Source organism: Protopterus annectens, chromosome 1.part2 (assembly GCF_019279795.1).
Source record: "Protopterus annectens isolate FY-2018-M chromosome 1.part2, PAN1.0, whole genome shotgun sequence".
NCBI classification, from domain to species: Eukaryota; Metazoa; Chordata; order Ceratodontiformes; family Protopteridae; genus Protopterus; species Protopterus annectens.
The window spans coordinates 1,234,832,408-1,234,848,190 of NC_056727.1; the positions used below are offsets into that span (position 1 = coordinate 1,234,832,408).

The window sequence follows — 15,783 nt, forward strand, 5'->3', positions numbered from 1 at the left end:
TATCGGATGTTATCAATTTTCATTCATTCCTCAACAACTGGGACAGAGCCCCCAGCTAACTGAATTCCAGGAGGACTCCAAGGAAGGATATTCCTGAACTGTTCAGCCGAAGGCTGCTCTTCCCCTTGAGACCAAGTTGTAGCTGTACAAATATCTCCATGAAGACTTGAATAAAAATGCTGGTGAAGCTAATGGGCTCCAAGGTTTTGACACAGACAACCCAATTTATTATAGACAAAGGAAATACAATCAAGTAACCATTTGGCTAAAGTTGCCCAATTTTAATTCTACAAAGGAAACAGGTTTTTCCAAAATTCCTTGTTCCGTGCAAATACAAACAACTGTCTGAACATCCAACATGCATTCTCCTTTTTTCATGAAATTTGGAAAGAAAACTGGAAGAGTAACCAGACTGATTAATGTTGGATTCGGACACCACCTTAGGAAGAAAGGATGGTTTGGGTCGTAATGCTTTCTTTATAGGAAATTAAATAAGACTACTTAAGATAAGGCTTGAAGTTCAGAGACTTCTAAGCACAGGTTATAGCTACCAAAAAGTTTTCCGTGTTAAAAATGTTAGCTCACACTTTGCTCAGAAGACAGGTATGCCTTATAAAGGCCTTAAAAACTTCTGAAGAAGCCAGGGTAGAATTGTTAACTTGTAGGAAAAATAGAAATGGTGGAGGAGCTAGCTCATTCATTAAAAATTACAGCCAAAAACAAGAACTTCACGTACTGGTGCTGAAAAAGGGGTCAATGTCTCTTGTGCCCAACAAGCGTTTTCCATTTACTTCAGTAAATCTTCCTAAAAGCTTTATGGGAAGATAAAAAGAATATGACGGATGGGGAGGGGAGCCTGGGTTGTCTATCATTGGAAGTGGAGAAACCATGCGGTCAACATTAGGCCTAAATGTCTAGGTGAAGCACATCTGCTGGGGGAGACAGGAGGTCTGGAATTGTATCCAGAATTCATGCAGGGTAAGCTAGATAAGACCAAAGAAAAAAGGGGAACCAAATCTGAAGAGGCCAATAAGGGGCAATGATGATGACTTTGCTCAGTCTTTCCCAATAAGTGTCCCCACACCCAACTGGGGAAGCATCCGTGGTCACTATGGCTTTGGGCTGAGGAAAAATGAAGGGACAGTCTTATATCTGATTTCAGCAGATCCACCACAAGACATACTTTTTGCATGATTGAGTTATTCTGACCTGGTCCATGATTGAGTTATTCTGACCTGGTCCCCTGAAGAGGCAAACACGCACATCAGTGTCCTGGAGGTGACAGCAGCAGCACATCTAGCATTGCAAGCCTTTCAAGACCGTCTCCCTTCCAGGACTATTGCAATTCAGACGGTCAATATGGCAGTGGTATGGTACATAGACAGACAAGGAGGAACCAACGACTGGCATCAGAACCATGGCCTTAAGCTCAATGCCAAAAAAATGTGTCATCATCCCCTTTGGAAAAACCCGGTGCACATGAATTACCACATCGATGGTAGTCCACTGAACACATAAGGCGTTTTAAGAGATCAGGGAACACAGGCTGAATCTCATTACCAAGGGGTTTGCATCCAGGAAGAGAGGTCATAGTCTCCCTCTACTCTTCCCTCATTAGGCCAGTCATCAAGTACAATGTCCCATTTGGCATGTACCGGATTCTAGGCCTTAAACACTTGCCCTATATGGACAAACTCAAAACTCCAACTATTCTCCGTCGCATATCACCTCTTTACAGGCAGGCAATCTCCACTTGACTTGCAAAGCCATGTCTGACCCAGCTCTGTTAGAAATGCTACATCTAAAGAATTCCCAATCCCTTTGCACCACACACTCCAGAGACCTCAACCTCATTACCACAATCAGAATGTGCCGGAGGTGACAGGTTCATGAGACTGCGACTGTCCATGCTATGGAATAGACCTCCCATGGATGGAAAATAGAAAATTCACACCGGGATCACTCCAGTGGCTCTACTTGACAGAGGCACTGGGAACCAAGGTCGGGTGGCACGATGCCAGGGTAAACCCTATGGCCTAGGCTTGTAAAGGCTCCAGGGTCATTAGCCTAGTACACACCTATGAACCTATAATCCTCTGCACCCTTGTATCTCTGGTAACGTCTAGCCAGGCTCTCTGATGCAGGGATACATGACCCCAGACAGTCTCCGGAGCTGGACAATCAGGCCCCCTTTCAGGAGCACTGATAGGGTCCATTAGACAAATGAACCCCTGCTCCTGCAGACCTTCTCTACTGCTCAGGTGGTGTCTTCCATTAGTTCCCCCAGGGGCAGAGTTGAGTCTTCCATTAGTTCCCCCAGGGGCAGAGTTGAGAAGTCTCTCCACATGGATCATGGAAAGGACCGTGCGACTTTCTGAACCACACTTTTCAACTACTTCTTCGGTTCATAGAAAAGTTTTTGTGGAGTCAAAAAAACATATGCCCACTGCAGACAGGGTCTTGTCTTGCTCACACCTGGAGAGTGCATCTTTAACCTAGGAGCCAAACAAAACTTCCGTCAAAGGGAGCACTGACAAAGGAGGACTTGAAGGGCTCTGCAAAAAAATCACACAGTTGCATTCAGACATGTATCCTAACGGCAATGCCTGAACCTGCCACCCGAGGTACATTCAGCTACATGTGGAATGAGCCCCATGGACAAATTTGTGATGGACTGTAGGGTTGCCAGCTGTGAGGCAGTAGAGCTCTGTGCCTCAGAAGTAATGATCCCAGAGAGGGAATTGGAAAGTTCTTTAATCAAAGCCCTCTGAAGTCTGGTGAAGTGTTCTAAACAATTCAGCAACCTGAGGGCAAAGGTTGCTGAAGCATTTACATTCTTCCCAATCTGTCCAATGCCCTGGACTCTTGTTAGGGGGATGCACAGATCTCTGTTCCTCAAGTTCCTTCTTTGTGGCCACAATTACAACCATGGCATTTACTGGTACTCCTATGCTCCAAAATTCTCTTCCTTTCTGTGGTGCAAAGACACTGTCTGGTTTCTTGGGAACTGGCTCAACAGCATCAGGTTCCTTCCATGCCTGCTTAAGAGATCTACTCAATAAATGAGCTCATCAGCGGGCAGAGTCAGCCAGGAGGTACTTGGGCCAGACCCAAAAGCTTCCAGGAATACAGATTCCTCTTTCCCCTCAAAATCTGTATCTTCTATGACAGACTCTTTGAGGAGAGTGAAAGTGCCTCCTCTTACTTGAGGGTTGCCAATGTCTTTGTTTATAAGTTCCATGACAATACGCTCCATGGCCTTGCAGATTAGGCTTGTCAGACTGATGGGACAGTAGTTTCAGGGATCCAAGGTGGATCCCCCCCTTGTGGAGTGGGATAACTGTAGCTCTGCACCACTCAGTGGGCACAAATTCTGAGGTGAGGCTATGATTAAACATGACACTTAGGTGAGGTGCCAGTTCATATTGTAGTTCATGTAGTACATAGCCCGGGATGTCATCTGGTCCCATGGATGCTGTATTCTTAGCTTTGGACAGTGCGTTTTTTTTTTTTTAACATGTGTGGCCATTATTACCGGAATTTGGCAATCTTCCGATATTGAGATGAGCCATTTAGGGGGTGAGAGGGGGGTGAAGTTGGCAATGAATCGATCTGCCAGGATACTGGCAATATCCTTGGGATCAGTATATTTAATGCCATTCTGTTTTAGCTCAGAGCAGATCTCAGCATTGCCATTTAGATTCTTGACAGTTATAGAATGCTTTGTGGTTGTCTTTGGAATCTTTGTCAATTTTATTTTCGTAACTAGATTTGGTGGATTTTATGAGGGATCTCAGTTTCTTACGGAGGCTGGTAAGGGAGATTTTTGCATCCTGGGATTCTCCTCTTTTCTGCAACAGTTTACTTTTGTTGTAAAGTTAGTTTATGGCAGGGAACCACCAGATTTGCTTCCTTTTTTTGGATGAGAGCATCTTGGTTCTATTTGGGATGGCACGATTCATGCATGAGTGGATGCACTCGTACAGTGCCTTAGTGTAGGATTCAGCAGTTGAACTTTCAGTTCCCCGTCTGCATGGGTGTCATGACGTTTGTCACTTCTGACTTGAGTAGCATGAAGTTGGCTTTGGAGAAGTTTTTTTATGGAGGTTTCCTTACTGGAGGCAGGATGTGGATGTTAAGGGTGATTAGCTTATGGTCAGACATGACTAACGAGGGGGTGACTATAGGTGTGGAGCACCGATTTCCCATGTTGGCAATGACCAGGTCTGGGATATTGGAGCCCCTGGTGGGAGTATGGATTAGTTGATCCAGGGCGTTAGAATTTATGAATTCCAAGAACCGTTGGGCAAAGGTGTTGGTACAGGAGTAGTTTTCCCAGTTAATGGCAGTGTAGTTAAAAATCACCCAGTATTAGGGTGTTTGGTTCTATCTTAATATTTTCCAGTATGTTTAGAAAGATGTAGTGAGAATCTTGGGGTATGGTGGGGGATCTGTAGCAAGCTACAATTTGGATTGCAGTCTTACCTAGTGTTAGTTGCACCTGGAGAATTTCAGACGCATTGTGTTGGGCAACTAGCCTAGTGGTGCGAATATCCTTGGTGAATATTGACACTCCTCCACCTTTAGTGTTTTGGTCCTGGTTTGGTGGCCGAAAAGGGTGGTAAGAGTTGTAGCCTGGTATCGCAGGGATGCTCTCTGGAGCCTTGAACCAGGTCTCGATTACTGCACAGATATAGATGTTCTCCATTTTTAGGAGTGCCTCGAGAGACCGTGCATTTTGAGGTTTAGAATTCTAGCATTGAGTAGAATTACCTTCAGATTTTACATGCTTGTACCCGTTACGGTGATGGTTTTGTCCTTTGAACTTTGCCTAAAAAAGGCACTATAGGGGTGGCAAAAGTCTTAGCCAGTAACCTGAATCCCAGGGGCAACAGGTGCAGACCATCTCTGGCAAAGCATTGTGGTCTGTCAATCATGTCGTCCCAGGCAGACAGATACTCGATCCCCTTTGAATGACACCAGAAGCTTAGCCAATTGTTGAAGTCAATCATTTTGTCCTTATATTGTGGTATCATTCTGGGTGAAGGCAGGATGCTACTTAGGGCTAGGGTGAAACAGATGCAAGGATTTATTTCTGTGCGACAGACCTAAACCATAATCCCGTAAGGTAAGCATAAGAAACTTTTTCTGGTTTCTCTATATCCTACACAGCTCCCCCACTTGCTCAACTCTAGATCCCCCATGCACGACCATTAGCTGGGTGGGTTTACCAACTCTTCAGGAAGTACACTTCATGGCAATTCATTGTTCAATCTGAACACAAGGGATCCTAAGGGGAGTTGCAAGTGTGGAAGCCAGGAGTCATCACATATGGCAACTAGACAGTCCTTAACCAAGGCAAGTGGTTAATGCAATCATGTCAAGACACCACCAGACACCCTATATTTACTGAGAGGACCTGTAATGCTCCTGCTCTCCAGGAGGTCAAACAAGCATATGGATTCCACAAACCTTCCCAGGAATAGTGAAGCTGGCCTTTGGACACTTCATTCCATCTTCCCAGACAACCTTATTGGTGACCCACATGTTACCAAAGTCAGGTTGTTGGTAGCACAGCCAGCAGCTCTGCTTCTGCATCATCAGGCTGACATAACCATTAGTAATCTTCTGGTAAAAACTCCAAAAATTCTCATTCATTTCAAGAAACAGCAAATCAAAACTGCTTCTTGTTTCAATACTGCACGCACATTAGTTCTCCTGCGTTGTGGTGATTTGCAGGAAATTAATGTCTATTAACATCATTAGCTGCAAAAGGTTAATCAGTAAATTCATATTATATAAAACATGTTCTGGGTTAAAGCTTTTCATGTATTTGGCACTAAAGGAAGAATTTCAAATCAAGCTACACAACTGCATAGAAATCATGGTCAAGTTTAATGCAAGGGATTCTTTGGTCTGCAATTCCAAGTAAATGTTTATAAGAAAGCATACCGATTTTCTTTCCCCTTGTGTAGCAGATGGAGATCCAAATCCTCCAGGTGACTGCATGTAGCCACCTCCACCCGTTCCAGAATCAGTGTAACTACCTCCTCCATAGCCACCATCAAAGCCTCCTGGAAGAAAAAAAAATAGAAAAAGAAAATTCAGATTAATGGTTCTCAAGTAAAATAAGACGTGCTGAATGGCAGCTAGCTCCACTAGTTGAAAACTACACAGTAAGCAAACAGAATACATTTTCAAGACTATGCATTTATTCCATTACAGGCGCACCACAAAACAGGCTGAGATATTCCAAGGCCACAAAGTCTAAGATTACTTATGCCTTGACAGGACCACCACCTTTAAGGAGGGCCATACCACTCAATACAGGAGTAGGTTTGTATACCCGTGAAGTCATCTAGTTTAGGTTTTAAGGAAAATAGTGAGTTGCACTGCCTTAACATGTAGAAGTATATTCCAGAGGTTTGGGAGACCCCAAGTTATAAACCTGTCCCTCCACTATATTTCATTTACCTGTTGAAGATTTAGTTCTCTGGTTCTAGTTACTGGAAATATTGGACTTCTGGAGAAACAGGAGGTCGAAGATAATCAGGTCTCTAATGGCACAGTACGAGACAGCTCTTTCCTCAAATACCTATAAGAAACTGAATAAAGGGATCGAGTTCCAGCTTCTCTTGGCAGCTCAGGGACCAATATATGCTCTTTTTAGTTATGAGCCTTTTAATTGTTTAAGGTGTTTAGTGAGATGTATCCTAAAAGGGAATGTTGTATTAGATACCTGGCTTGATCAATGCAGAGTTAAATGGAGTACGATTACCTCTTCAGACCTCTATATATTATTCATTTGGCAATGAGAGGATTTCCTGATAACCATTTCATGAGCCCGTGCCCTTGACTACATTTTAGTTTTAAGCCAATGAGCTGTCTACGTACTCAGGAGGTTGTCTACCACAGATTTATAGGTATTTATTGGGCTAATGATCTCTTCAGCAGCAGAGTCACACACCCCCAAATAGGTTTCTAGCAGCAGTATTTCAAGTATGATTAGTATGAATAAGCACAGGGGCAAACAGGACAGAATATTGAACTCCTCATTCATAAGAGTTTTGCAATAGGCTAAAATTCTGACATTGTGCTGCTCTTGTGTTTCCATGCAGAGTTCTGACAATTAAACTGATTATTCAAGTCAGGAAGAAAATAATTTTTTCAAAGTTCTTCCTCACCAAGCTTGCCAGGCTTTACAGACCATGCCTGGATTACCTCTCTTAAGAATCCAAAATACTGATCTTTCCATACACCCGGTACAACTAAGATCTGGTTAAGCAAGTAGCCAAGATGTCGATAACATCAGTCAAAAGCAAAAATGATTGAACCATATCCCATTCACGGTTACTTTCATATTAGTTGGCCCAGTAAAGAACTGTTAAACAGTTTGCAATTTTGGTTGTGTGTGTGTGATAACGGCATTGTCAGAATTCAAATTCATCTCACAGACATCAACTTTCCTTAAAGGTGAAGATGTTTTAAAGAATGCCTTATCCATCATATGGCTAGCAAGTTTCTTCGGGTCTACATTATAAAAACAAAGTTTCACAACTTCGAACAGCATATGGGCAACACCACATGGGCGAAGTTGTGAAACTTTGCAAGAAAAATAAAAATGTACAAATTAAACAAAAACTTCAATATTCGACCATTTGGTGTTGCCCATATGGTGTTTGAATATTGAAATCCTCACTCTTATAATATAGACCAAGTTTCTTCTCATACCGTGTCCAAAAGATTTTAAATGAGTTTATCAACTCGTTCAAAAACAAAGTCCAATAATTCATTTTCCAGACAAGTTTGCGAATGAACCTAGAGCATGGGGGTTGCTATTTTATGTACCACCCAAAACTGTCCTTTTGACTTTGTTGGAATATGCTTTAAAATAAGGCCATACTATAACCACCACCATTATATCTCCTCCCAAATCTTTTGTATTTTCACCTGCCATCAAATATTTCCAGCACCATATTTTTCAAGGTATGTACTGCTCGCCATATAAACACTTGAGTGATATCATGCTCAACTTATTAATGTAATATCCTAGGCGAGACACATGGTTAGACCTACAAAAAGCTACTGCTGTATTACAGTTGGAGCCTATCAAAAAGTTATATCACTACGTACATGCAGTTATATTATTTTCCAACAGCTGTAAAAGCTGCCCACTTGAAGAAGCAGATATTAACGAAACTTGGACCCCCCCCCCCCAAAAAAAAAAAATTCTCTAGCATTCTGCGCTGTGATAAAAAAAGGCTATAAGCTAGACCTCACCATGAGTTTTAAACAAGCAGACACAGCTAGCGTCTCGATAAACCAATTCTTAGTATTGGGGAAGTGTGTTAATCACTATAAAAATAGAGAAACATCACCCCTAGATTACTTCTCTTCTCAGGATACCCCATGCAACCTGGATGGGGTACTATCAATATGTAAAAGGTCAGAATAATTTTCTGACCCACATATCGAAAGTAAACCTCGAAATTTAAAATACAGAACAAGTTAAAATGTCGAATTAGCTGAATGAATTCAGTTGATTCGACATGGTTTTTGAAAACATCGCCTGATGTTAACTATAGGAGTCGTGACCTCCTATACCTAACATCACGTTTTTGCAGGGGGCAAGGCCTCCGTGCTCCCCTCACCCCCTGCCAACTATATATTCCAACTCCGAGATTGCACTACAGTGAGGAAAGGGATGAATTTCCCTAACTGCACTGTACTGCAATCTCTGTACAATTCTTCGAAAGTTTATATTAGTGAATGCACACTGCATTCGCCAATATAAACTTTCGACCATTGAGATGTTCACCCAGATGAAAAACTTTGAACATCTATAGCTCAAAGTTTTCATATGGGTACATTTCAACTCGACATTTTAATAAACCAACCTGGATATTACTGGCAAAGTCAACCAGGTCTCAAATGTTAAATCACAATCTTCTTCAGCAAGTCTTGCCTCAAACTCATTAACTTATTTAGACTTCTGGCACATGTTGGACACCAATTTTTGAGGTAGCACTATAACCTTCCTGTACTGCAGAAACCATGTGACATAGGAGAGACCCTGAATTTCTGCTGCATGCTATTTGGTTTCCATGTTAAGAGTTGCATCTGATGAAGTCTAATGAGTTCAAAGTAGGAAAACTCCCATTTTATATGTTTTACGGATAAGGGAAGGGCACAGGAGAGATCTGGACAGTGGCTGGTTTGGGAACATGAAGGCTACACCCCAATTTGGAGCACAGGATATCTGCTTAACTTCAACTGATTGATCTGGCATGCACACCAGACAGATGTGTTGTCAAGTTGTTAGCATCAGGGATCAAAAAAGTCAGCAAACTACCCAAGACTCATCCAGATCTTCCCCTCCACCGCCCATATCAGTCAACCTGCTCCACAAGTACTTACTGTCTAGGGGACAAGTATCTTCAGTGCTATGCTGATAGCTTGGTATGCAAGAACACATAAAAAATAAATATACATGGATTAGTTGCATCACAATTTTCATATCTGCTCTAAATATCTCAACAGCCTAGTGAAGCAGAAGACAGAACTACTTACCCGCATATAAAAGCCAATAGGCAGACGAAGAATGCAACAGGTGGTTCATGTGCAGCGTGACAGGGTTACTCAAACGGTGCAAGATGTATACAAGATTAATATTTTTTGTACTTACAATAGTTTCATTACACAGAAAATCATATCAAGAAAACAGTCGGGTACCTGTTTAGCCAAGGCTTTTAAGCCCATTAGTAATTCCAGTATACAGCTGCATTGCATTTTGTTATTTAAGTTATCTAAATGTTGTTCTTAAACCCAAGCTTCATTCTTATGTACTGAGTGTATGTCAGGCTAGTTCAGTACTGTCTTTGCATTTGTGTGAGTTCCAGGTCAGTCAGTTCAGAGCTTAAGTGTCTTGATTGTTTCTCTCTCCCACGTACTCTGTTGCAGTTGTGTTCTTAAACTCAGCTGTCGGCTGCCCCTTTAACAAAATTAAACTCCTCTCTCCAATTATTGGCTATTGACAATAAGCACGCAGCTATCAGTTTTGCAAAGTCTCTCCATTAAAATACTTACTAGGCTAAAAGACTTGATAAAATATATCCATCATAGTTCATACCAGTGTCAATGACTTAAGGTGCACCTCCCTGGACTGTATATGGAGATGCACATGATGGAGCTCTAGATTCACCAGGGAAAGCCTGCATCTGTTCCCTGTAATGTTTTGATTTGCTAGACACCGTCCAACCCATGGTGCCTTTTTTTTGGCAAGGGCAACCTAATAAACCTACCAGCATAATGGAACAAGCAAAGGAAAATATGAAGGTGTTCCTGATCAGAGACAGCACCCTAAAAAACTCCACTCCCTACAAGCCCTTCTCACCTCTGGAAGACACCAACATCTGTATACGAATTGAGACAGGTTTTAAAATAGCAGAGTGCACTCTGGCTGCACAGGGCTGCAACTCCTTCCACACGTTTAGGCCAGCGACTGCACAGCAACAGAAAAGATGTCTCAATCTAGATCCAGAACACTCGCAAAGACTGGTAAAACAGCATGAAACACTACAGTTATGTCCATATAACCATATATTAGCTAGCTACATAACTCCCTGACAAAACAAAGCCGTAACACCTATCTACAGGAGCTAGAATCACTACACATTAAACACAACACCATTTTCCTAGGTGATCTAAACTATAGACTAGGAAACCTACACCACCATTAGTACACAAGCACAGAGATCCTGGACTTTGTCAATACTAATGTCTTGTTACAATAGAAAACCTACTAGGGCAAACATCATCTTCGATCTTACCCTTACTAATAAGGGAGCATCTTGCATAATCCCTTGCATATTTTCATCACTTGTTAGGTCTGACAACAAAGTAGTCTCCTATGAAGTAAAACAAAGCAAAGATCCCTTCAACCTGAGGTACCTTTAGAAATTTCTTTAAGACAAACAACCTACACCCAAAAAGTGATACATTGGCAAGCATCAAATCCCCACCACACCCAGTTAACGCCAAAGAACACACAGAAATATACACCACCACACTACACAGACACGTATACAGCTGCACCCTGTATGAACAAGTGCAGACAAATCCATGTAGTGGAACCACAATATAAACAAGCTTTATAATAAAAGGCAAACACTCTTACTTGTGGTCAAATTTAATGCTAGAGCTTAATAAAATCTACCAGAGCAATATAGAGAAAACCTACTGGCCAATAAGTTTAGCTCCAATTTTATCCCTTGTCCTTCAAAATATACCTGAAACTGACTGACCACCAGCCATCACACAAGGCCAAGTTCTAAAAGCACCATCAAAAGCTAAAAATTCTTTATTAATCGGTCCTGACAATATACCTGGATGCGTCTCAAGTAGCATAAAGCACTATTTACTCACACCAACAGCTCAGTCTCCATACAGTTTTTGTACCAAGCAAATACAGAACAGCTACACTCAGTCCCCTGACTAAGAAGACCATCCACAGACACATGGGAAAACTTATCATGGAATTGTATCAAAACGTATGGAACCTCCAAACAGTGCACCCATCTCAGTCTGGATTTGTCAAAGGCAGGTCATGCTTACTTAACCTGGTGGATTTTTTGGAAGAGGTCACCAAAGCAATGGAGGAAGGAAAAGTGATACAAACCATATACCTTAAGCTGCTCAAAGCTTCCGACACTACTTCTCACTTGGGCATAGCAGACAAGCTAAATCATCATCTTCTCATCATATTCTTTTAGCTGCTCTCGCTAGGGGTCGCCACAGCGGATCATCTGTTTCCATTTCTTCCTGTCCTCTGCATCATGCTCTTTCACACCAACCGCCTGCATGTCCTCTCTCACCACATCCATAAACCTTATCTTAGGCCTTCCCTATTTTCCTCTTACCTGGCAGCTCCATCCTTAGCATCCTTTTCCCAACATACCCAGCATCCCTCCTAAGCACATGTCCAAACCAACGCAATCTCACCTCTCTTGCTTAGTCTCCAAACTGTCCAACCTGAACGGACCCTCTAATATACAGATTCCTAATCCTGTCCATCCTAGTCACACCCAGTGCAAATCTTGACATCTTTAACTCTGCCACATCCAGCTCTGACTCCTGCCTTTTTGACAAGGCCACCATCTCCAACCCATATAACATAGCTGGTCTCACTACCCTCTTATAAACCTTCCCTTTCACTCTTACTGGTACCAGTCTGAAACAAATCACTCCCGACACTTCTCCACCCATTCCACCCTGCCTATACTCTCTTCTTCACCTCTCTTCCACACTCACCATTACTATGAACTGTTGATCCCAAGTACTTAAACTCATCCACCTTTACCAATTCTATTCCCTGCATCCTCACCATTCCTCTTCCCCCCCCCTCTCATTTACACATATATATTGTTTTAGCCCTGCTGACCTTCATTCCTTTCCTCTCTAAAGCACATCTCCACCTCAACCTGGTCCCTACTCTCACTACATATCACAATGTCATCTGCAAACATCATAGTCCACGGAGCCTCCTGTCTGATCTCATCTGTCAACCTGTCCATAACCACTGCAAATAAGAAAGGGCTCAGAGCTGATCCTTGATGTAATCCCACCTCCATCTTAAACGTTTCCATCACTCCCACCACAGTCCTCACCAATGTTGCACTACCCTCGTACATATCCTGTACCACTCTTACATACTTCTCTGCCACTCCAGACTTCCTCATACAATACCAAACTCCTCTCTAGGCACCCTGTCATATGCTTTTGCTAAGTCCACAAAGACACAATTCAACTCCTCCTGACCTCTATATTTCTCCAACACCCGTTGGAGCATCTGTAGTGCTCTTTCCTAGCATAAAACCATACTGCTGATCACTAATCATCACCTTCTTTATTAACCTAGCTTCCACTACTCTTTCCCATCACTTCAGGCTGTGACTGATCAATTTTATCCCTATGTAGTTACTTCAGCTCTGCACATCACCCTTATTCTTAAAGATAGGTACCAAAACACTTTCTCCACTCCTCAGGCATCCTCTGTAGTAGTTTCCTTCATTGTTATTCAGTTTCTGTCTTATACTTATACAAGTGGTACAGTGAATTATCTTCTGTTAAAACTGTGAGCTTTGGCCGGTTAAGAACTGCATGATATCAACTTGAACGCATAAGTGTAGCTAAGTAACTTTGATCTGCACTTTTTAAAGTAATTTGTTTGTGTTGCACTGAGCAATATCTAGCTAGAAGTTGACTGTTTTTTCAGTAGGTCCCCACCCACACTCCCTGGTTTTGTCTTGGTGTTAATCTTGGTGGCTTTGAAACTGCCCGCCCCTCTCGTAAATTTGCACTTGGGATACTCCTCCTGGGCCCATCTCATTTGCTCACAAAAAAAAAAAAAAAAAAAAAAAGGCATCTGCTTTTACTGTATTTGTGTTTCTTCCTACTTTATTTTGCTTTTGCGTCATCTTAAAAGTACTCAATAGTACTCATTACTGCTTGGTGTAACTCACTCAGCCTTTTAGTTTAAGCACTAAGGCCAGGCCAGTTATTTTACATCAAGAGGGTTCGTGGTCTGCACTCTTGTGGGAGGAGAGGCTGGACTCTGCCCTTCTGAGCTGGGAATTTCTGGTTAAATGTTTATAGTGCCTGCATATTTGTACTACTCCTTACTAAATTGGTACACCTTGTTTGCTGTAGCATAGACTAGATCCAGGCCTGCTGAATCTAGTTTTGTTTGTATAACTTTAGCACTAATCCAGGCATTCTTTAAAGTATTCAATTGTATTTATTACTGCTTGGTAGTAACTTGATTAAAGTGTAGCTATCATTCAAAGTCTTTTGGATTAAGCACTTGGGCTCAGACCAGTTTTACATTAGGAAGGTTTGTGGCCTGCACTGTGGTGGCAGGACAGGTAGCTTACATCCTTCTAAGTTGGGAACTGCTGATTGACGGCACAGTGTCTGTTATTCTAAAAGTGTATTAGTTCTGGTTTAAGCACTTGGGCTTCAGGCCAGTTATTTTACATTAAGAAGGTTCGTGGTCTGCACTCTTGTGGGAGGAGAGGCTAGACTCTGCCCTTCTGAGCTGAGAATTTCTGGTTAGAGGCTTATAGTGCCTGCATATTTGAACTGTTTCTTACTAATTGGTACACCTTGTTTGCTGTAGCATAGAGTAGATCCAGGCCTGTTGAATCTAGCTTTGTTTGTATGCTTATTTGCTTGTTATTTCCCTGAAACGCGAATTCCACCTAAAACGTGGCTTTTCAGCGCTTCTGTGGATCCCTAGTGACATCTGCATTGCTTACCGTACTTATTTCCTTGTTTCACTTGAAAGAAAGTTACTGTTTGTCATTTTTGCATTTAAGTTACCTGTAACACATTGCATTTAAGTTACCTGGCACTTGCTCACTAAAGCAATTATATAAGTCAGCACTAAAAAATTAAAAGCACTACACCCTCAAAACTCCCCTTGAGTACGTTGTTTCCCATTGGCCCTTCCCCCCACCCCAATTATAAAGGAATTCCCAATACTATTCTAGCATGTACAAAGGTCAGTTGTCAATCTCCACTCCGGTCCAGCTGGTGAATCTGGGAATCTTGAGGCAATGTTACAACTGCCTCATGTACACAGACAACCCTCTCCTCCTCCCAACAAATTCCAACACGTGAGAGATGCAACCATATAGCCAAACTGGAGGCTAAGCTCTCAACTCAGTACTGGTGAAACCTGTCAGGAGGAGACGGAAACCACACTCACTACAATTCCAGTCTCACATAGACCTACCACGACAGCAAACCAAACACAAACATACTCGGAGGCTCTAAACAAAAATCAGCCTAAGCAGCAGAGACCTCGAAAGCACACACCCAAGCAACCGCTACCCCAAAACAAAACACGTGCAACACATAGCTCACAAAGCCAGTGTGCCGAACAGTCACAGCCCTTAAGGCCAAACACCACACCTGATACACTTGTAACAGGTGACTATCGTCAGGCACACTGATGTCCCGCTCACCAGGCTGAACAAGAAGGTCACGGTGACTATCGTCAGGCACACTGATGCCCCGCTCACCAGGCTGAACAAGAAGGTCACGGTGAGCTGCCTGTCGGGCGCTAGGATCCGCCACATAACACAAACACTTGGGTCACTCCAAGGCAAGTACAAATATGACTCAGTCATTGTCCATTCTGGTGTGAATGACCTGAGACATACCTCCCTGGACTGTGTGAATGACCAGAGACGTACCTCCCTGGACTACATGAGACAGAGGAGCTCTCAGAGCATGTGACCCAGGCCGGTATGACCCTGACCTTGAGTAGCATCTTACCCTCACCAAGAATGATGCCACAATATGAAGACAAGATGATCAATTTCAAAAATTGGCTTAAGTATTGGTGTCATTCAAAGGGGATCCAATGCCCGTCAGCCTGGGATGACATGCTCGACAGGCCACGATGCTTGGCTAGGGATGGCTTGCACCTGTCACCCCTGGGCTTTCGGATACTGGCAAAGGCTCTTACTAACCCCATAGTGCCTTTTTAAGGCAAGGCTCAAAAGACAAACCCACCTCCATAGGTATCACAAGGGATAAGAAACTAAGAGTAATGCTACTCAGCGCCAGAAGTCTAAACCTCAAGATGCATGCAATCGAAACTCTCCTTAGCATGGAGAACATCGATATCTGTGCAGTAACAGAAACCTGGTTCAAGGCTTCCAAGAGCACCCCAGCACTACCAGGTTAAACCTCATACCATGCTTTTCTGCCCCAAAA

General features: G+C 42.7%; 1 protein-coding gene across 6 annotated transcripts in view; it reads right to left on the minus strand.

Annotated features, from left to right (window-relative positions):
- RPA2 (replication protein A2) overlaps window positions 1-15,783 on the minus strand; it is a 397,710-nt gene that overhangs the window by 243,715 nt on the left and 138,212 nt on the right. For all 6 annotated transcript variants that reach the window (XM_044060106.1, XM_044060108.1, XM_044060104.1 and 3 more), the window contains exon 2: window positions 5,953-6,074. In XM_044060106.1, the coding sequence (XP_043916041.1) occupies window positions 5,953-6,074 (122 nt within the window). The remainder of the gene's footprint in view (window positions 1-5,952; window positions 6,075-15,783) is intronic.